Source organism: Prionailurus viverrinus, chromosome E3, assembly GCF_022837055.1.
Source record: "Prionailurus viverrinus isolate Anna chromosome E3, UM_Priviv_1.0, whole genome shotgun sequence".
NCBI classification, from domain to species: Eukaryota; Metazoa; Chordata; class Mammalia; order Carnivora; family Felidae; genus Prionailurus; species Prionailurus viverrinus.
This window is the reverse complement of record NC_062576.1, coordinates 32,004,005-32,026,978: the sequence shown is the minus strand read 5'-3', so window position 1 is coordinate 32,026,978 and position 22,974 is coordinate 32,004,005. Positions and strand designations below refer to the sequence as shown.

Below are 22,974 nucleotides of genomic sequence, written 5' to 3'. Positions count from 1 at the left end.
CACCCAGCCACAAATCACCAATTACCAGCCGCGTAATTTTGGACTTGATTATCTTCTCTAGGCCTCTGTTGTATCATCCGGAACATCAGATGATAATCATGGTCCCCGCTTCCTTATATATAACAATGTTTGCTTGGCACAGCCAGTAAGAACTTACTAAAACTCAATACATTGTCTCCGTATGACTTGACATACCAGTGTTTGGGCCAATTTGGAAACGAAAGGCTAGAATGACCGCTCATTAATTCCTCTATGCAACAGTTATCTATCTGTAGACTACTGTGTTGGCATTAGGGATGTAAACTGGACGAGATGTTTCTCCGATTGAGTCCAGGAGACGGGCATGTAAATTGCGGACAGTCAAGGAGGCCTGTAGTAACAATTACATTGTATAGACGTGAGAGGTGAGTACTGGGTCTTTAGCGGTCACATGGGAAGAATGGGAATTCCAGCAGCAGGAGTAGCAAGTGGGAAGGTGGAGGCAGGCATGAGCAAAAGAGGGGATTGTGGATGATGTGTTGTAGGTGTTGGGAGGTGATCTGGAAAGTCACTAGGTGTTTGAACTTTATCCATTAGGGTATCATTGTTTTTCTTTTTCTTTATTTTTTTAAAAATTTTATTCTATTTTAAGTTTATTTATTTATTTTGAGAGAGAGAGAGAGAGAGCGAGCGATTGAGCAGGACCTGGGGAGAGGCAGAAAGAGAGGGGGAGAAGAATCCCAAGCATTGTTAGTGCGGAGCCTGACCCGGGGCTCGAACTCCTGTACAGTGAGATCATGACCTGAGGTGAAACCAAGAATCCATTGCTTAACTGACGAGCCACCCAGGTGCCCCTAAGTTGTTGTTTTTTTAATGTTTTATTTATTTATTGAGAGGGAGAGCGTAAGTAGGGGAGGGGCAGAAAGAAAGGGGACAGAGGATCCAAAGCGGGCTGTGTGCCGACAGGCTGACAGCAGTGAGCCTGATATGGGGCTCGAACTCATGAACCACCAGATCATGACCTGAGCTGAAGTCAGACGCTCAACTGACTGAGCCACCCTGGTGTCCCTCTTTTTTTTTTTTTTTAATTCATTTTGAGAGAGAGAGAGCAGGGGAGGGCCAGAGAGAAGTAGAGAGAGTCCCAAGCAGGTTCCACGCTATCAGCGGAGAGCCCAGTATGGGGCTTGAATTCATGAACTGTGAGATCACGACCTGAGCCGAAATCAAGAGTTGGATGCTTAACTGACTGAGCCCCCCAGGCACCCCAGTTAGGGTGTCATTTCCCAGGCTGTGGCTATTTGCATACCATTTTCACAGTTTTTGCCATTTCTCTATACCGTCTGAGCCAGGTGTTGGCTTGTGGTGGAATTTGAAGGCCCTGTCTTATGACTCTGGTCTTGTCCTAAGTAACAGCATCAGTGATATCAAAGATGGACGGCTGGTTATAGATTTTCTTGATGCATTGAAGTGATTAACATAGAAATGTTCATCTGTGTCCCTTCTGAAATTGTGTCATGGACTGTATGCCATGGCAAAGTGTGGCGTGGGTGAGAGAGAAATAAAGGACAATATACTCAGATCTGCATTTCCCGAGGAGGTGGGGGGGATGGGTGGGGTGGGATGGGGCCCGGGGAGCAGGGGACAGGGGCGCTGGGTGGAGGGAGTGCTCTTGGGAGGAGAGACGGAAGGATCGAGAAGCATTGTGACTGAGCCTTGATAAGCCTGAGGTGCTGACTGGACACGGAGGATGAGATGTCCGTTCTCTGGCTCTAAGGTGCGGCCAGAAATCAGAACAAACTGGTTTTCAATTGTTCCCTTTTGTTTGAAAGCAGGCTTCGGCGTGAAGTTTTCTTTCTAACAGACTGGGTTCCCACCAGGCTTGGAGACTCATGGGCCACTGGCTTAATGTCCCTTCTGTGTCTCATTTCCCATTTATTCCCTCCTTCTGCATCTAGGGACTCTTGTCTCCGTTCTTTTTCCCTTTTAATGTCACCAGCCCCTTCAGCTGATTTCCTTCCCAGCCGCCAGCCCCTGTTCCTGATTTTGAAACGTCTCTTCTGCCGGGAGAAGCCGGGACAGTGTTTGCTTCTGGAGAGAGCTGGAGGTCTGTCCACCCCAGAGAAGACAGATCCTGTGTTGGTGTTAGTAACTTGTGAAAATGGTCAGAAATTACGATTTAACCCATTTAAGAATTGCTCATTGTTTTGATTTCTTGCTCTTCTGGTAGAACATACATTTGATTTTTTTCACTTTCTTTTTACACCCTCAAACGCTCACACTTAACACTGTCTTGAAAACTATTGCCTTGTGAGTTTTCACCCTTACCAGGCTTGCATTCTTTTTTCTGGTTCTGTGTCAGCTTTTTTTTTGCTCTCTTTTTTACTCCCTTCCCTCCCTCTGGGTACCTTGTGTTCATGACCGAGATTTATTTGTTCTGCGGTTTTCTCCATGTTCTCAGAATTTTTACAAATAAAACACAGGTTTTATTGCTATTGTTTTACAAAAATTGAATCATATGTAACGTTTTGCTTCTGCATTTTCTCTCTTGGCCAAACCCTTTCCAAGTTACGGTTACCTTTCCAAGTTACGGTTCCAATAATCGTTCTAATTATTTTTAGTTTTTTAATTCTACTAGTTTTTATTTTTTTTTAAGTTTATTTATTTTTGAAAGAGAGAGAGTGAGCGAGCAGGGAAGGGGCAGAGAGAGAGGGAGAGAGAATCCCAAGCAGGCTGCACACTGTCAGTGTGGAGCCTGATGCAGGACTCAAACTCCTGTACCATGAGAATATGACTTGAGCTGAAATCAAGAGTCAGGTGCTTCACCAGCTGAGCCACCCAGGTTCCCCTTGAGCATCTTTTCTTTTTCTTCTTTTTTTACAAAAAAAAAATTTTTTTTTTAACATTTATGTACTTTTGAGGGACAGAGAGAGACAGAGCTTGAGCCAGAAAGGGGCAGAGAGAGAGGGAGACACAGAATCTGAAGCAGGCTCCAGGCTCTGAGCTGTCAGCTCAGCTTGAGCAGAGCTTGGGCTTGTGAACCACAAGATCATGACCTGAGCCAAAGTCAGACACTTAACCAACTGAGCCACCCAGGTGCCCGTCTTTTTCTTCTTTTGAGAGAGAGAGAGAGAGAGAGAGAGAGAGAGAGAAAATGAGTGAGCAAGGGGCAGAGAGGGAGAGAGAGAGAGAGAGAGAATCTCAGGAGGGCAAAGGATGATGAATCGTGAAGCGGGGCTGGAACTCAAGAACCGTGAGACCATGACCTGAGCCAAACTCAGATCCTTAAAGTGACTGAGCCACCCAGGTGCCCCTGCAGTATTTTTTATTTGTGGGTTAGAAACACTTTTTAAAATCTTTTTGTAGATCTCCTTTTTTTTTTTTTTGCTTAACATTATGATCTAAACTTAAAAAGAAATGTATTTCAAGTTCTCTATAAGCATTTAAAATAGTTGTACACTTTTTTCTCATCATAACTTTTAAATCATATTTCTTCATTTGTTGTAGCTCAAGGTAGCAATATTTCTGGTTTTTGAGATAAGAATATTTCTTTAATGCTTATTTTGGAAAGAAGCTAAGTTCAGGAAAACATAAAGGCAAGAAAGACATCAGCAGTAATTCTTTTGCCAAGTGGCTCTTAATTTTTTTCACCTAATTCTCTTTAGGATTTTTTTTTAGCATGCTTGAGAGCATACTTAGTATGTAGTTTTTAAAAAAAATTTTTTTTAACGTTTTTTTTTAAAATTTATTTTTGAGACAGAGAGAGACACAGCATGAACGGGGGAGGGGCAGAGAGAGAGGGAGACACAGAATCGGAAGCAGGCTCCAGGCTCTGAGCCATCAGCCCAGAGGCTGACATGGGGCTCGAACCCACGGACCGCGAGATGGTGACCCGAGCTGAAGTCGGACGCCTAACCGACTGAGCCACCCAGGCGCCCCAGTATGTAGTTTTATATCCCGCTTACTTTTCATTTTATATTTTAAACCTGTGGATCTTCACTAGAAGCTCTTGGTATGAGTTTTAAGGGCTAAATAGCATTTGACCATATGCTCTGTTACTGTTCATTCAACTAGTTCCCAGTGTCAGCTCTTTAGGTGTTTTTTAACTTTCCACAGGTGCAGATGATAATGTTTAGAATATTTTCATTTGTAAATCTTTATCCGACTTGTAGATTGCAGCGGGGGACTGGTCTTTGCCAGTGAAATTCACAGGCTACAGGATGTGCCCTTTGGAAAAGTTAGTTCATAAGGCACAAATACAGAGCATAGCCGCTGCAAATGGTTGTCGTGTCACGGCCTTGCCGTAGTAAGGCTGGTGTGATCGCGCTGCCTTAAATGTGGCACAGGGCTGATGCTGTTAATTGCCTGACTTTTAGGGGTACAGTTGACTCCGCTCCAGGTGACATCGGAGCTTTCCACATGAGGATGATCCAGTCCATTTTCATAACTGTACTTGGTTTTCTCCCAAAGGTTCCTCTAACACGTGAAAGGAGTGCTTTGAAATGTGCCCTCCTTCGTAAGGTTACTTTCATTGTTGATCCTGTCTGTTGTTCTAACGTTTGCCATAAAAAAGTAGAGGATTCTTAAGAATCTTACTGTAGATTGATGTGGCAGGTTAAGGAGTCTTGAAATAGAGGTCGCAGCTTGCAGAATTTCAGCAGTAAACCAGTTAAGCTCATGCCGTGTCCCCCTTTGCTGGTGGTAGATAACTTTCACATTCAGCCGGAGCAGGCTATTTGATTTTCCATACATGAACTCCTTTATCAAGCTTTACTGAGCACCTTGAGGACCGTTTTTTTTTTCTTTTTAAATAGCTTTTTTTTAAGTCTAATATACATACCATACAAATCTACCTCTTGTAAGGGTACAATGCACTGATTTTTTTTTTTTCACTACTTTTATAGAGTTGTGCAACCATTAACCACAATATAGTTTTAGAACGTTTTCATCGTGCCAAAGTTTCCTCCTGTGCCAATTTATAGTTAACCCCTGATTCCAGCATTAGGCGACCACGGATTGACTTCTGGTTTGTATGTATTTACCATTTCTTAGCGTTTCATGGAATCCTGCGCTGTGTAGCCTTTTGGGTCTGACTTCTTTCCCTTAGCATAGTGTTTCCAAGGCTCATCTTCGTTGTAGTGTCAGTTTTTCACCCCTTTGTAGGGGGTGCTGAGCAGTGTTCTGTATCGATACACCACAGTCGATGTATCTCTTCATCTGGTAAACAGTTGTATGCGTAAATACTTGAAGTGATTTTTTTTTGACTGGTGCTTTTTCTTTAAATTTCTTTTAATGTTTTATTTATTTCTGAGAGAGAGAGATAGAGCATCAGCAGGGGAGGGGCAGAGAGAGAGGGAGACACAGAGTCCGAAGCAGGCTCTGGGCCCTGAGCATCAGCACAGAGTCCAGTGTGGGGATTGAACTCACGAACCATGAGATCATGACCTGAGCCGAAGTTGGATGCTTAACCGACTGAGCCACCCAGGTGCCCCTAAATTTTAAATTTTTTTTTATCTTAGAGAGCGGGAGTGGGGGAGAGAGGCAGAGAGAGAGAGAGAGAGAGAGAGATGGAGAGAGAGAGAATCCCAAGCGGGTTCCATGCTTAGTGTGTAGCCTGATGTGGGGCTCAGTTTCATGACTCTGGGATCATGACCTGAGCCGAAATCAAGATTCGGATGCTGGGGCACTTGGGTGGCTCAGTTGGTTGGGTGACTGACTTCGGCTCAGGGCATGATCTCACCGTTTTGTGGGTTCAAGCCCCATGTCAGCCTCTGTGCTGACAGCTCAGAGCCTGGAGCCTGTTTCAGATTCTATGTCTTCCTCTCTCTGCCCCTCCCCTGCTCACCCTCTGTGTCTCTCTGTCTCTCAATAATAAATAAATATTAAAAAAAAAAAAAGTCGGATGCTCAACCGAATGAGTCACTCAGGTGCCTCTTGATTGGTGATTTTAAAAATATGAAAACAGGGAGACTCTTAAATATGGAGAACAGAGGGTTACTGGAGGGGTTGTTGGGGGGGGATGGGCTAAATGGGTAAGGGACATTAAGGAATCTACTCCTGAAACCATTGTTGCACTATATGCTAACTAATTTGGATGTAAATTAAAAAAAATCAATAAAAAAATGAAAACATGGGTGCCTGGGTGGCTCAGTCAGTTAAGTGTCTGACTTTGGCTTAGGTCTTGATATCACAGTTTGTGAGTTCAATCCCCACGTTGGGTTCTGTGCTGACAGCTCAGAGCCTGGAACCTGCTTAGGATTCTGTGTCTCCCTCTCTCTCTGCACCCCCTGCCCCTACTTGCACTCTTCCTCTCAAAAATAAACATTAAAAATTAAAAAAAAAAATTGAAAACATTTGCTGTTAAGTCCCCCCACTTAATTAAAAACATGCCCAATTCACTGACTTACATTAGAAGTTGGATGTGATGAAATGCCATGGAGGCAGCCAGCCCACCACAGTGATGCCAGAAAGCATTTAGCAGAGAGCATTCTGGGAAATAGGAGAGACCAAGCTGAGAAAATGAAGAGCCCCGCTCAAGCAGGTGCCCCTTTGCTTTGCAGGAATTATCATAGCAATGAGTAAAGATGAGAAGAAATGGAAGCCTTAGGGTGTGAGGTCATAAATCAGTGCCTGTAGTGTGTCCGCCATGCGTTAACGAGGTAGAGATGCGTGTGGTTGGACAAGTGTGTTCTGCCTGATTCAACTGACCTGGGCCCGAAATACGAATTGTACAACATCTCCTGAGATGCGTCTCTTGCCTGAGTGTGCAAGTCTGTATTCTGAGTCCCCCAGGGGAGGCGCCATTTTGGCCACGGTTACCACACTTGTGCCACATACTGGGACAGGCATTGTGCTACATACTGGGACACTGAAGATGCATGAGGCATGATCCCTGGTGTCTGGGAGCTCAAGTTAGTGAGAGGAGACAGCTCTAGGAAGCAGCTTATTAACAGAGAGGTTGGTCAAGTGCCGTACTAGAAAGAAGCTCAGAATGAGGAAGCACTCAGGAAGGCTTCCTGGTGGAGGGGACCCTCGAGGCAAGTCTTGAATGACCAGTAGGTACAAGGTCAGGTAGAATGGGAAGTGAAAAGGGGACATGGGGAGGGTGATAAACAGAATGGCCTTTGGCAAGGCGGTCATCGCAATGAATTAATTATAGGATTAGTACCCCCTGTGGGTTTTCTGCTGCATTAGGTTGATTGTGACATGTCTGCATCTGGAAGGTAATACTGATGATGTAACCTGAGCCTTGGGGACTGGGTTTGTGCTGTTCACCTGCATTCCATTCTCTTTAGGGGCCAACTCATTATCTAGAGTTGGCGGGGCAGTTACTGACTTGTGCACTAGAACCAAGCAAACTAACAGGGATTGTTGATTTCATTACCGTATTTGCCGATAATTTGTTTAAAGGTACAGGCTGTGGTTTATTATGGAGAATAATAATTCTGGTGTATTCCTCCTGTGATAGGGCTTTGGCTGGGCTCCATTTTGCCATACGTCTTTTGGTTGCTGTGGAATTTAGATAGTTTTGCTAGGTGTCCCAGCTTTCAGGAAGCCCTTAAATGTGTGCCTGGGTAAACTTGCAGAGAGACTGGCATAGGCACAGCTCATATTTAAGGGTGACATCTGCCCAGCAAAGAGGGTTGTTCCAGTGTGGGGGAGTAATCTGGGACTCACGATTTAAGATTATTTACTCATTTTCCTGCCCGCTGAGAAAGGATTTAGGGAGCACGTCCTGTGTACCAGACATTGAGCAGTTGCAGGAGAGCCAAGGTAGCAGCTGGAAACCAGCATAGTTGAGGACACTTGTTCGGTTTGGGATGCCACATAGGTTTCTTTCCTGTGGAGGGCCAGCTTTGATCATTGGCAGTGGTCACCTGGAATGCTGGGATGGATTAGTGATGTCTGTCATGAGAACAGGCTGGAGAGTGAATGTATGAATGCTGGGTATTTGATGCTCTGTTAGGGTTTTCTGGTGCAGGCAGAGGACTTGAGTAAAAGTGGGGTATGGGAAAGAGAGGACATTTGTCTTAGAATAAGCATGTTTGTCTTGGTATGGGGTGTATTGGAAACTACCTTGGATCAGTTCAGGCTTGGGCAGGACTGGAGTACAGATGTTGTTAATTATGTACTGTCTTATATTGCTGCTTATTATGTACTCATGTTACTGTCTCTGAAATGTCTTTAGCCTGTATTTTTAAGGTGTAAAATGGATGTAATACCACCTGTATCATAATGTTGGTGGAAAGAGTTAATGAAATAATGGCTATGAAAATATTTTACCACCCACAGAGCAATAAACTCTTAGAGTATTATTGCTACAGGTGTGGAGGTGGTGGATCAGGAAATGCCTGAAGTTAGGCAAGGTTGAGCCAGATGGTGATGGCCTCCGGGCCTTTGCACTGGGTCCCCCTGCCCAGCCTGCTATGTCTTGTCACATCCAGGTCGTAACTCCAAGGTTACCTCCATTTGGGCCACTGAATCTAAGCCTGTTCCTGACGTGTCTCCACCTGTCACCTCGTCTTGTTTTATTTTCTTCAAAGTTCTCATAACTGAAATGGTCTGCTCAGTTTGTGTATCTCCCTCTGTTAGAACCATGCAAATGTGGTGAGGCAGAGACCTTGGTATGTCTTTGTATCCTCAGAGCCTAGATTAATAGAGCCTGGCACAGAGGAGTTCAGGATTTCTTAACGTATGTTGTATGAGTGAATGGAAGGGTCTCTGAAGTCCACAGACCCGATGGGCCTTGGGGCCCGAGAGCCCTGGGATGGTTGTTAAGAATAGGACATAGTAGCTGTGACCTCCTCTCTTTGCCAACATGACCTTGAAACTCCTATTTCCTTGGTTATTGAGAAATAAATTTAATTGAATCCACAGTAGTTGTAACTTAATTGAAAATTCTTTCCATTAACTCTGGATCTGACTTCACAATATTCTTGCAACAAAATAAAGAACAAGAATCAGAATTCATATTATTTTTTTAGTGTATGTAACAGGCCATGAAATTATACAATGTTTCCAATTTGTCAGGCTGGTGCATTCAATCTCTTCAAAGATAATCTAATTCTTTAAAGTACATGTGATATGAATTAGAGTTGGAACTTGTGAATTGGATACAGTTAGCAGCCAGCCCCTCCCTAAGCCTAACTGATCTGTTTTTAAATTGGATTTTATTCTTTTCTCCTCTGATGGCTGGCACCAATTCCATTTCCCTTGTTTCCTGTGAATTGTTACTATGCGTTCAGGAGTCTGATGAATATGGCCAGACTTTGTGGGGCTTCCTGGACTTATGTGAAATGAACAAAAACGGGGAGAGGTGTGTGGAGAGGCCCCAGTCAATTCCGTGTCACTTACCTGACTGCCAATCCAGCTGTCCAGTGTGTACCTTCCCGCTGAGCTTTACAACCGCTGACACACCCCCTCCCCGGAGGTGCTGGGGCTGCCCTGGTTATCTGTCTCCCTTCACAGACGGACTGATGAATCACTGGTTCTCTCGCAGGGTGACCTGTCTGTGCGCCCAGTTTGAGGCCGTCCTGCAGCATGGCCTGAAGAGGAGCCGGGGATTGGCGCTCACGGCGGCCGCAATCAAACAGGCAGCAGGCTTCGCCAGCAAAACAGAAACAGGTACTGCTTGGCCTGATGCAGCGCAGAGGATGAGGTCTTTTCTGTTGCCCTCCTTTTAAAAAGTTTTCATTTTTTAATCGTGTGGGACGGGGGAGGGGGGAGCGTGGTGGCGCAGAAATCCACGAGTGAGAAAGTCTTACCCGGGTCACTATTGGCGTTGTCCTTTGCGGACCCCTTGGAGCCGCGGGTTGCCATCTCTGGGGGCTCGGGGTGCTGCAGCCAAGGTGCATATGTGACCAGCGTGGCTGGCAATCGCTGGGAACTCAACGTGTTCTAATTTTGTGTGTGGGGATAGCACGCCATTCCGCGGTCAAGTCTGTCTTCAGCAACAGCGACAGCAGGTCTCTGAGCTTACGCCTCTGCTACCGTCCGTATGCGTGTTGCCACAGCATTTCCCGCGTGCCCTGCTCCTGTGTGTCTGACGGACGGGGCCAGTGTTAATAATGACTACCGACACATAGGAGCAGTTTGCACAAGCCTGGAACCTCGTCAGTCTTTTATATCAGTTAGCTCATTCGGCAGCCTTGTGAGTAGCAGGGACCTTATTTTCTCCATTGTGCAGATGAGGAAACTGTTCAAAGCGATTTGCTTTGGATCTGAACCTAGAAGCATCTCATGTCCTATAAGATACGTACTCTGCCCTTCCTCCAGGGCATTTTATTTAAAGAAAAAAATTTTTAACGTTTATTTATTTTTGAGACAGAGAGAGACAGAGCATGAACAGGGAGAGGCAGAGAGAGAGGGAGACATAGAATCTGGAACAGGCTCCAGGCTCCGAGCTGTCAGCACAGAGCCCGACACGGGGCTGAACTCACGGACCGTGAGATCATGACCTGAGCCGAAGTCGGACGCTTAAGCCGAAGTCGGACGCTTAAGAGTCACCCAGGGGCCCCCCTCCAGGACATTTTAAAGAGTAGGTTCTTTCAGACCCTGCTTGTGGGTGCTGCTCTGAGTTCCTGAATCTCGTCACTGTGGCGACGTGCGTGTCACTGCTGACCGAAATGCTCGGAGGGCCCCTCGCTCACAGCTGACCGTTGGCCCTCGCCGTGTCTGTCCGGGGCGTCTGTGGGAATTCTCTGCCAGACAAGACAGTTCTCTGCCTCTCCCTCTCCCTCTCCCCCTCCCTCTCCCTCGTGTTGTGTGTCTGCCTTCCTTGGATTCTCAGCTCTATTGTTCATTTCCCCAGTTGCTCCTGTTCACAAGTGAACGTGCTTCCCCTTGGGGTCAGGGGACAGCCACGAGAGGGATTCCCGTCACTGTTGATTTTTCTTCTGTGCTCCTGGGTCCCTTCTTTAAGTTTTGGGGACATACGGGGCCGGGTTGGACAGGAGCCACCTGCAAGGGCCTCATTCCTCGTGGAAGCCACCGCCTGCTGCCTTGGTCGCCTAGGATGTTGGCCTCTGCCGTCTTGGTGGCTTCTGTCCTCCACATGCAGCCGGCTCAGTGCTCTGGGCTGGTTGATGAGCTGCTGGAGGACGTACCTTTTCCCAGGGTCCTCCTCACCATGATGGGCCCTCGTGTTTCTTCTTGTTTCCTTCTTCCCTGTCCGTGCGCAGCTACTTGAGAGAAACCAGTGTGGGGTAGGCCATGAGGCCTTGGGTCTGCTTGCGTCCGACGAGGGCAGCCGCTGGCCTGGTGGGAGGCAACGTTGGCTTTGGAGTCAGGCCCTGAGGGTAAGGCTGGTAGACCCTAGGGCAGCGCCCCTGCTGCGCCTTCGTTGTTTTCACCAGTGAGTCTGACGTACATTCCGTCTCCCTGGGGGGCTGTCCGGAGGCTTCCGTCGAGGCTGCCTCGGTTCCTACAGCCTAGTCACCATGTAACCAGTTACCCTCCTCTCCCCAACACCCTTTAAACGTGTAGACTCTTCCTCCGTCTCCTCCCACGGGGGTTCCAACCTTCGGCCGTGCAGGATGGCTCTGTCTGGCCCTACCCGGACTAGGATTCGTGTGTTTCTCTTACTTGGGCCTGGTGATCAGAGGAGCGCCAGCACACGTGTGAGGCTGTGGCCACCGTTCGTTCATGCCCCTTCCCGGTGTCTCGGCGCCCTTTCCACACCTGCATCCGGAACAGACCCCGGCCGGTGAGCAGGGTCTCTGCTTTGCTTTCTGCTGTGGAAGAGGTTCCGGGCCTCCCGGCAATTAGGAGCGGAGGAAAGACCGAACTGGCTTAGCCCGCGAGTGGCTGCCAAGGGCTTCCTTCAGTCTTGTCGTGGTGCAGTTAACCAGTCACTGGTACACATGGTCCTTGGCTGGTTAGAGCCTCTTTCCTCTTATTGAACATTTTATTAAATCCTTGTATGGGGGGTGGTGGTGGTGGGTTTTCAGCTGCTAGGAGTCAGGAAGAATCAGATTGGTGGCTGTTTACAGCTGCTCGTAAAGCCATTGGAATGACCGTAGCAGGCGGAATGGAGAAAATGAAATCTTGAGAGGAGGGTTGGATGTGAATGAGTGTCCCTGTGCTCCCTCGTCCCTGCTGGCTGCTGGCCTGGGCCCTTTATGTAGCTTTGCAGTTAATACCAGACCCTAGAGCTGGTGACATGTGACCCTAGAAATCCCGCTCTGTGACTCGTCACACGTGAGCTCCCTGGGACATCCTCTCTCTGAGCTTCCATTTCCTCGTGCGTAAAATAAGGTCGCGGTTTTGTGGTGGGGGCTTGATGAGAAAGCGCGTGCAGAGCCCAGGCCTGGGCACAGAGCTGCCAGAGCTGGTGCTTGATAACCTGGCAGCAGCTTTGCAGGCTGGGTGATGATGCCCTTATTTTTCGGATGATGCCACCGAGGCTCAGATAAGTGAATAAGTTGCTCACTTTCGCATAGCTAGTAAATGGCAGAGCTGAGGCTTCCAACCAGGTCAGACTGATGTCAGATTCCTGGCTGCTGTCAGCTCCCCCCTCTTCAGGCAGGAACCCTGGTGCCCTGCCCTTTGTTGCTCCTCTGTAGACCACTGTAGCCCAGTTAACTGGACTGGAAGCGACAGGGGACAATAGGATAACAGTGAATTAACCCACAGGCTGTTGCAGTAGCTCTGTTTACACATGAGGAACATTACCTTTTGAAGAGAGGAGAACGGAGTTCAAGGTAATGACTGAACAAAATGATACTGTCGAAAATCACAATACAGTCGATAGTACTGAGGGTCTGCCGGGCAGGACTGCGTTTGTTCAGCTGGGGTTGGGGTGCACGTTGGGCTGAGTTTAGAAACTGGTGCCCTTGTACAGTGTGCTTAAAAAAATTTTTTTTTAAAGTTCTCAACATTTAAAAATGATGAGTTTTTGTGCTGAAAGATGGATTTCTAGCTTGTCTTCAGCTTGAGGATCTCTGACTCTGGGCCCACATTTACTGTTGACTGTGCCCCTGACAGCTGAGATAGTGTTGTGTTGTTAGCATTCTTGCTGTTCTTACCTGAGATTTAGCAGTTTTTGAACAGAAACACTTCTTAGATGGTAAACCCCTGAAGTCAGTTTCCAGAGTGCAGAATGGTGGTCTCTTTCATTTCTGTCTAGTTATAAACTTGCTTTCTAGGGAGAGGATTTGTTAACTTCTCACTTGGCTATCGCCAGAAGCCCCTTATTTTTTGTTGTCATCTTGATATTGAGTGCATTCTTGTCTTTGGCTTGTGCTTGGTGGTTTTTGACTGAGTCCCAGGTGTTGTGTATGTTGTGTATGTGACTGAGTTCCAGGTGTTGTTGGAAGCTTGGGATGATGTTCTCTTTCTTCAGAGAGAATTCACTCTTGCTGCTCAGGCAAGTACAATAGAGGAAGATCAGTTTTCTCCTGTCGAGGACTGAGCATTTCATGCCTGGGCTTCAGCATTTGCGAGGGCTGATCTATTTCTGCTTTTGCCTTACTGCTAGGACTAGTTATTTGGGGTTTCCAGCATATATCCGTTTCCTAGAGCTGCCATAACAAACTTCCACACCCTGGGTGGCTCAAAACAGCAGAGAGAAATTTATTGTCTCCCGGTGTAGAGGCCAGGAATCCAGAATCTGGGTGTTGGCACGGTTGGTCCCTTCTGGATGCTCTGAGGGAGAATGCGTGCCCAGCTTCCGGTGGTTGTCTTCCGTCCTTGGTGGTCCTGGTTGTAGCTGCTTCAGTCCAGTCTGGGCCTGTGTCTTCCCATGGCCTCTTCCTTCTGTGTCTCTGTCTCCTTGTCCTTCTCTCTCCTTAGAACAACAGCCCAATGGGATTTAGCCCCACCCTACTCCAGTATTACCTCAACTTAACTAGTTACATCTGCAAGATCCTTTTTCCAAGTAAAGTCACATTCTGTGGTTTCAGACGGACAGGAATTTTTGGGGGACACTGTTTAGTCCAGCCCACATTGGATCCCTGAGCTGTTTACCAGTTTCCATCCTCGTCTGCTGGTTCTGAGCTCTAATTTTTTCCTTTCAGACCTTGTGGAAATTCTGAAAGCTCTGTTTAGCTTCTCGTCAGAAACTCTGTAGCCGGAAGAAGCCTCGAGGGCGAAGTAAGGCCCCAAGCGTAGGACTGTCCGTGGACTTCCCTTCTCTTTGGGATCTGAGTTCTTTAAGTCTTGCCCGGGCAGCAAGGTCCTCGGGACCTCCCAGGTCCTCAATTTTGTTTCAGTTAAATAACTGCCTAGCGTTTTCAGTTGTTTTTGTGGGAGAGGTGGTCTGTCTGGACTCCTCTTTCAAAGCTGAGAAAGTGGCCCCTTGAAGTGACACTTTGAGTGTGTGCCTTTTCCTGTTGCTAGATCGCCCCCTTCACGTGTGGCCATCTCGGTTACTTTCCTATAAGTCAGGCGTCAGGTTTTCCTTCTGTGATGAACTGTAGCCTGAGACAGAGGTTGTGTAGGCAGATTTCCTCCAGTTTTGTGAGGTTTTTAGCCAGCACCTGCATCCACCTCTCTGCCCCCCTCCCCCCTGCCACCCATTCCCTAGTTTGCTTGTCTGTTAGGCATTTTTGATTTGCTTTTGGCTTAGCATTCAGGGTTCATTTGTTTGTTTTTTGACTTGGGGAGTTTTTACCCAAACATCCCTGAATTGTGCAATGTTGGTAGGGCAGACGTGATTACAGCTCAGCTTTGTCTTGTCACGCATTGTCTGCAGGTGTGGGAGCAGTGTCCAAGCCTCGCTGAGATCTCCTCGAATAGATCGTGCAGACATGTGGGTTGTGCGGGACCCAGAGATGCTTGGGGTGAGGTTACCCAGTGTGTCGTCTTTGGGATTTAAACCCCAGATGTGAGAGCCTGCTTGTGTCTGGGGGAACTGTTTCCTCTTTGATATGTGTCTGGATTTATCTACACAAAAGATTGATTTGGGGATGGCGAGAGGGGAGTCTGCATTTTCAGAGTCTGGGCCTGCAGTCTATGTAACTTTGCTCTTGCAGTGAGGCAGGTCAGTGTGAATAATCACAGCAGGCATTGGTTATTCCTCCCCCAGCAGTTCTGTCCCTTCTTGCTGAGAGAATGCTGATTTTGTTCAGATGTTGGGTGGCCAAGAGCTTCAGGCCTGGAGCTAGCTGCAGGGGCAGTGAATCCAGACCAGATCAGGCCACCCGTAATGATGATCAGCTTGCCAGTAGCTGCTTTTAGTACAGACCCAAGACGCCGTTAAGGAAGGAGAAGTCTGCTGTGGGCTTCTGAGAAAATTCATTGCCACCTGAACGGAAATAGGAGAGAAGACTTACTTTGTGGCCTTGGGTTGTTGCTTGGGACTGCGATGTTTGGAACTTTGGCAATGATCTTGTGATGAAGGGGGACAGATCTGAGGACAGCAGCTCAGAAAGATGGAAAGTACCTGGTTCCTTGGTAGTGTCACTGAGCTTCTGAATTAACCAACTCGAGACCTGCCTTACCTCTGGACTTGATGTGTAAATGTCTAAACGTTTCCTAATGGTTTAAGCCATCTTGAGTTGGATCTCTGTTGACACGCATCCAAACATGTCCTAACTTAAACAGTAGAGAAAAGCAAGACAACTTAAAAAAAAAAGTCAAAGGCCTGTGTTCCAGAAATGAGAGGAAAGTTGTGAATAGCATGTTAATCTTGGAAACAACACTGGGATGTTTTCTCCTTTTTAATCAATTGGCTGACCACAGGCCTCGCTTCCTTGTTTGCTAGTGACTCATTCTGAGCACCTCCCGTGAGCCAGGGGATTCGTTAGACCCTCCGTTCCTGATTTCATTTTATTCTTGAAACATCAGTGCATAGTGAATGATAGTGTCCCCGTTTTATAGGTGAAGAAAATACGGCTCAAAGAGATGAAATCGTTTTCTTAATGCTCCAGAACTAATGATTGTGGCAGAGCTGGGATTTTTACTCAGGTCTACATGATTGTGATTGTGTAGCTCCTACTCTTTTATTCATGATGGTATGTTTCCAGAAAGAGGGCTCTCTGAGAGATCCTGATCCTTTCCCTTCCCCCATTTGAATTCATGAGTAAATTAAGCAGCAAGTATTAAGTTATGATCACTTAGGGCAGAGGTCAGCAAACTACGTCCTGCTACTTCTTTTTATAGATAAAGTTTTATTGGAACACAGCCACATGCGTTTATCTACTTAGTTTGCATGGTGGCTTTTAGGCGGCTGTGACTGAGACTGTTGGTCCCATAAAGTCTAAAGTATCTGGCATTTGACCCTTTGCAGAACAAGTTCTCTAATCCCCATCTTTGAGAACAAAGGACAGGGATTCCATTTTACCTTACCACACCAATTCACATGTGTGTACCCCCACTGGATGGTAAGCTTTGGGACTGCAGGGTATCATGTGCGTCTTACTTCCTCTTGACTTTCCAGCTCCTAGCAGAGTTTTTGGGAAATATGTAGGTACTTCAATAAAAATGTATTCATAAATGCGATATTTCAATTTGCGCAGTCCTATCTTTCGTGATTTCTGAGGTACCAGAGTGCTACCAAGGAAGAGAGCAAAGATCCATTTTTAAAGTTACTACAGATGAATTAAAAGCGGCGGAGAGCTCTGCATAGGCTTGGCTTGGGATTGGAGGGTTTTGCCCAAAGTTGTCAATGTGGAATGCGGTGTGGAAAAAGGAATTATTTTTCATTGTACTGGAGAACGGAGACGGACCCACTGCAGCTTGTGCCTGTCTTGGTCTGCTTGGGCTGCCGTAACGAGAGGCCACAGCCGGAGGAGCCTAGAAGCAACAGCAGTTTATTTCTCACAGTTCTAGAGGCTGGGAGGTCCAGGATCAAGGTGCCGGCATGGTTGGGTGAGGGCCCCTTCTCTGCTCCATAGCCGGTGCCTCTCTCTGTGTCCTTACACGGTGGAAGGAGCACGGGACGCCCTGGAACCTCTTTCCTAAGGGCCATGATCCCATTCCACGAGGCCTCCACCTTCTTGGCCTGAGCGTTCTCCCGAAGGCCCCACCTCCTAACACCATCACTTTAGGGGCAAGAGTCTTGGAGGGACACGTTCAGACCGCACGGGTGACATTTCTCTGCAAAACCTTGGAACTTGCTGTTTTTGTGAATCACTAACATATCGTCATGAGGTGATGTGTTGGCGGTCTGTGACAAGGTCATACGCTTGGTTCAGGACATACCAGAGTCGCACTTGCTGTTACGGATCCGCCCGTCCTGTAGAGCGTAAGTCTGATCTTCCTCGTCTGTTTAGCAGCCTTGGGCAGCAAGGACCCTCTGACGTTGAAACAGTTTCCCCCTCTCTGCCACCACGTCCTGGCATACTTACTGCTGCTTTGTGCCTCCTTCTTCTATCATTTCTACACCCTCAAATATTAAATATCGTTCGTCTTCTCATTCTTTTGTTTGCTCTTGTTTCTGTGCATACAAGTACTGCCTGAATTCCTTGGTGAAAACTGCTGTCCGTGTGTCCATTACTGAGAGTTCTCCCTCCCCCGACCCCCTCTTTTACGTGTCTCTGTTTGGACGTACCGCAGGCTCATCGCAGGTTCCAGGACGGAATCTTCCTGACCTCCCCCATTTGCTCCTGTATTCCTTGCTTAGCGAATGGCTCTGCCCTTCACCCAGCTTTCCTGACAGCCCCTGGGCTTCCTTGCAGCCTTCTTGTCCTTCCCCTCTGCCCTGTTTTGTCCTTCTGCCATCCGTTGCCATCTTCTCTAGTCCACTGTGCACGTTGTGCCAGGCCGGGGGCGGGGGTGTCTTCAGTGACCAGCCTGCTCCCCTGCCTCCTACTTGAAGTTCTGTCACGGTTCTTTTCAGAGTGGGGCCGGAGGACACACACCTTGTCATGGCTTCCGAGGTCTCTCCCCTCCCTGCTTTGTCTGTCTCTGCCCTTCCTCTGAGCCCTGCCAACACCCAGGGCTGACATGGAGACGCCAGGTAAGACATTGCAACACTCGGATCCAGTCGATAAACCACGACCCGAGCCTTGTGAGTTCCCCTCCTGCCACAGCCCCTGCCGGGAGTGGGGCTTCTGGGACCTCTTCATGATTCAGCCCCTAAAGTGTTAATGCTAGACTCTCTGGGGGAGAAGGTCTTCAGTACCTCTGTCTTTTCATTGCTCAGTGATCGCTTTAGATGGTTAAATCCTAAATTTTGAACGGCACTGCTGGTCTCTGCAGTCCTGAAGCTGTCGAGTCTGGAAGTGCACTTCGTTCTTACCTTTCCGTTACCCTCCTTGCTCCCTAGCCCTCGCTCAAACGCTAACGACTCAAACTTCTCTTCTCGCTTTTAAATTGTGGCAAAACATATATAACTTAAAGATGACCATTGTAACCATTCTAACTGTATATATTGTACGACCATCACCACCACTCACCTCACAACCTTTTCATTTCCCCTTGTTCACAGTCCATCCCCATTAAACACGGACTCTCCATTCTCCCTCCTCCCAGCCCCTGGCACCCGCCATTCTCCTTTCCGTCTCTATGAATGTGTCTTCAGTGCTTCTTGTAAGTAAGGTGTACTTATACTCCACATGGATAAGGCTTATTTCATTTAACATAATGTCTTCAGGGTTTGCGCCTTTGCAGTATGTCAGAATTTCCTTCCTTTTTGAGGCTGAATAATACTCCATTGTGTACACACACACACACACACACACACACCCCGCTTTACTCATCTCTGGCTGCACACCGGGGTTGCTTCTATTTGTAGTAATGCTGCCATGAACGTGGGTGTCGACAGAACTATTTGCATCCCTGCTCTCCGTTCTTTTGGATAAATACCCAGACGTAGAATTGCTGGATTGGGTGGTAATTTTATGTTTCACTTTTTCAAGAGACGCTGTATTGCTGTTTTCTGGAGCGGCTGCCTCATTGTACATTCATTCCTACTGGCCACAGGCAGGGGTTCCAGTTTGTCCACATCCTAGCCAACGCTCGTTATTTTCATTCATTAAGTAATTATTTAAAAAAGATGTTATTTATTTTTTTTTAAGTTTATTTTATTTTGAGCGAGAGACAGAGAACGAGAATGTGTGGGGGTGGGGGGGGGGGTCAGAGCGGGAGAGAGAGAATCCCAAGCAGGCTCCACACTCAGTGTGGGGCCCATCGCGGGGCTCGATCCCACCGCCGTGAGATCATGGCCGAGCCAATATCAGGACTCAGGTGTTTAACCAACCGAGCCACCCAGGTGCACCCATTAATTTATTTTTTGATGATACCCATTCACATGGCTGGGAAGTGGTATCTCATTGTGGTTTTGATCTGCTCTCTCTTGCAATTTCAGATTTCTCCCCCAAAAAGTCATTCGTGAGCTCCTCACCCAGTTCACCTGGCCTCTGCCCATCCTCTAGGTGTCGTCTTCTCCTTTCTGCCCTCCCCCCACCTCTCACACCCAATAGTCTTGAGTCCTTGTCTCATCAAACCTATTTCTGGCGCTATGTGTTTTCCTGACTTTCTCTCTCGATGGTCAAGGGCTGGATCTATTTTTGCCCTTTGTTCTTTCTTGTAGCCCCAGTGTATTGCAAGTTGCCTGGCCACCAAAAAGGATGTTCAAAACAAGGACTCCAGGTCCCAGACTTCAGGACGTGGGGCTCATGGTCCTGGGAAGACTGACACCCCCCCCCCCCCCCATCTGTATCTCTTCACAGTCAGCTGGAAGCAGGTGGTATTAATATACACCCAGCTGTAAAATTAGAGAAACCGACTTCCTTGATCCTCAGTGGGGCTTTTTGAAAATGGTTGATTGCATTTAGCTCAAAGCAGAATTTATATTTTGCTTCATTGGGTCACCTTGGGTAACAATTTCATTTCTGTAGAAGAGTATTTTTGGAGGAAGCTTCATGTGCCGGGAGAAGCCCGGGCCCATCCTTTTGATCATGAGGGGAAGTCCACTCCCCACCCTCCCACCCCTGTAAGGTTTTCAGTTCCCTCTTTGTGTTTCTCTGTCATGTTTATAAACTTGCAAATCAGCTAGTTCTGGCACAAAGAGCCTTGGAAGGATGTCTGTGGAAGGTGTGAAGGAAACACTGAGCTCTGTCCAGGGGTGGTGATAAACATGTTTAACAGCTGGTAGAGAACGCTGGCCCTGGGGGGAAGCCAGAGCCAGAATGCTAGCCCCCTTGGGCCCGGTGTGCACCTGCGAGCTCCTTGATTACAGGGATGTCCACAGTGTCCTGGGGAGGGTCCTTGACAGTCTGGGTGGCTGAGGGCGTGGGCCAGTGGCTACTTACTAAAGGGCACGAAACCGTCCCAGCACATAAGGATCCGCTGTAGCCGGACTGAGGCCTCTGGGCCAAACCTTTGGCTGTTTGAAAGGTGTCTCATCTTATTTTATTATTATTTTTTAAAGGAGGCTTCATGCCCAGTGTGGAGCCCAGCGTGGGGCTTGAACTCAGGGCCCTGAGCTGAGTTCAAGAGTCAGATGCTTAACCGGCTGAGCCACCTAGGTACCCCTAAAAGTGTTTGATTTTAATGTCTAGTAAATTAAAACTCAGATTTGGCCTCAGAGTTGTCAGTTTTCAATCCGTAATTGCCTGGCCTGTTGGACCCATGAGTCCTTTGCTTTATTCCTGTCAGCATGAACACGAGTCTTCAGCAGAGGATGGAGTCCATCCCTAAATGGAAACAAGGCACAAGCCTTAGAAGCCCTTTGTGTGGCCCGTTCCCCCTTTTTAATAAAGGAGGTGGTGTAGACTCGCATGTTCTGTGGGTGAATGCCAAGTGCGCTCTGCTGCGTTGTTACAGCTCGGGACTGCAACCCCGGATGCTCGCGGGGGCCAGGCAGACGACAGAGATGAGCGCATCAGGCCGGTGAAAGGCACCTGGGTTGGTGCCCACTGAGTTGTCTGGCCGCTGCAGAGCAGGCTGGGAAGGGTTGTCTGTCTGGGGGTTCAGGAAGAAGAGAGATTTCGATGAGCAGCTAGCAGCCTGGGATGGGGTGGGGGTTCAGTCTTCTGCATAGAGCGGTCAGAGACCGTCTCTATGGACTTTTGAATAGAGACCTGAGGGAGGGAGGGAGGGAGCCATACTGTTACCTGGGGGAAGACGTCTTAGGTAGTTCAACACATTGAGAAGCCTGTAGTCCTTTGCCTGTTTGCTCTCAAATTTATTGTCTGCCTTCCCTGCAGCTGTGTTTCCCAGGCTCCCTTGCCCACTGTCTTCACACTCGTCCAGAGGGAGATAGTGATGAGGTTAGAAGATGGGAGGAAAAGGGAAGCTAGAGCATTTCTTCCCGGCCTCACACGGCATCTGTAGCAATGCCGTGCTTCCTCTGTGGTCTGTCGAGGTCCCATGAGGTCTGCTGGTTAGGCCTTGGCCTTCCTGTTTCACCGTCCTCTCTGGTGCCAATGCCACAGTCCAGCCGTTGCCCGGCAGGTATGTATTTAGGAGTGGAATTGCTGGACCATACGGTAATTCTGTGTTTACTTTTTGAGGAAACACCGAACTATTGTCAACAGTGGCCATGCTGTTTTATGTTGATAATTTTTTTTGAGTAGAGATGGGATTGCCTTTATTTCTTTGCAATTGAACTTAACTCTGCTGTTAAATCTCCTTTCAGTTCTTATACTCTTTTTTTTTTCAAGGTTTTTAAAAAAGTTTGTTTATTTTGAAAGAGAGAGAGAGACAGAACTAGTGGAGGAGGGGCGCAGAGAGAGAGGGACTGAGGATCCGAATCAGGCTCTGTGCTGACAGCACAGAGCCTGACGTGGGGCACGAACTCACGAACTGTGAGATCATGACCTGAGCCGAAGTCGGAGGCTTAAGTGACTGAACCACCTAGGTGCCCCTCAGTTCTTACACTTTTTTAAACAACAAAAAAAATTTTAATGTTTATTATTTATTTTTGAGAGAGAGAGAGAGACAGAGCACGAGTCGGGAAGGGGCAGAGAGAGAGGGAGGCACAGAATCCGAAGCAGGCTCCAGGCTCCGCGCTGTCAGCACAAAGCCTGATGCGGGGCTCGAACCCACAGACCGCGAGATCATGACCTGAGCCGAAGTCAGACGCTCAACCCAGACACCCTGGTTCTTATACTTTGAACACTACCTCTTGCTTTTGTTCTTCTGGCTTCAGGGATGGATTGGCTTTCTGCCGTTAGTAATTTCTGTGGCCTCATTATTCTCTTATTTGGCCTCGTAGCTCTTGCAAAGTCTTCGTAACAAATGGCCTGTGTGAAATTCCTTCATTGGACTCCCTGGTGTGGTTTCTGTTCATGGCCGGGGAGGCCCTGAGGTGGAGCGTGTTTGGCATGTTGGACGAGTGTCAGGCACATCAGCGAGGCTGCAGCAGGGTCAGTCGGGGGGAGAGCGGAACAGGGTGAAGCCCACAGGTGGGGGAGGAGCCAGGCCACAGCCGGGCAGTAGGTGGCAGTTTATTCTCCTTATCTTGCTTTGTTTTTCTGATCTCCACCCACCTCTACCAAGATAATTGGCCCTGGTTCTCTGGAGTCAGTAGGGATGTTTAGTGGTTATCCATCTATCAATTCATTTTTAGAGAGATGCCGATGGCGGGGGGTGGGGGGGTGGGGGGGGGTGGGGGTGGGGGTGGGGGGTGGGGAGGGGCAGAGGGAGAGAGGGCGAGAGAGAGAATCTCAAGCAGGCTCCATGCTCAGTGCAGAGCTCGATACGGGGCTCGATCCCATGACCCTGGGATCATGACCTGAACTGAAATCGGGAGTCAGGCGCTCAACCGAATGAATCACCCAGGCACCCCGGGATGTTTAGGTTTTAGATGTAAATAGACTGGAGTCTTCAAAAGTGATCCAGTATCTGTGACTATTGTGCATTTGTTCACTCTTAAAAATGTACCAAGTTCTGCATTATAAGCTTTAAATTGGCAGATTTTATGTTAAGTAAATCTTACCACAGTTAAAAAAGAAACCTAGGGTGGAGCCTGGGTGGCTCCGTCGATTGAGCATCTGATTCTGGGTTTCAGCTCAGGTCGTGATCCCAGGGTTGTGGGATTGAGCAGTCTGTTGGGAGTCTGATTGAGATTCTCTCTCTCTCTGCCCTTCTACCCCACTCGTGTGCACACAC

General features: G+C 47.8%; 1 protein-coding gene across 10 annotated transcripts in view; it reads left to right on the top strand.

Annotated features, from left to right (window-relative positions):
• SNX29 (sorting nexin 29) overlaps positions 1 to 22,974 on the top strand; it is a 499,251-nt gene that overhangs the window by 30,103 nt on the left and 446,174 nt on the right. For all 10 annotated transcript variants that reach the window (XR_007147865.1, XR_007147866.1, XR_007147869.1 and 7 more), the window contains exon 4: positions 9,476 to 9,600. Coding sequence is in view for 2 of the 10 variants with exons in the window: in XM_047839171.1 (XP_047695127.1) it covers positions 9,476 to 9,600 (125 nt within the window). In the remaining 8 variants the exon portion in view is untranslated. The remainder of the gene's footprint in view (positions 1 to 9,475; positions 9,601 to 22,974) is intronic.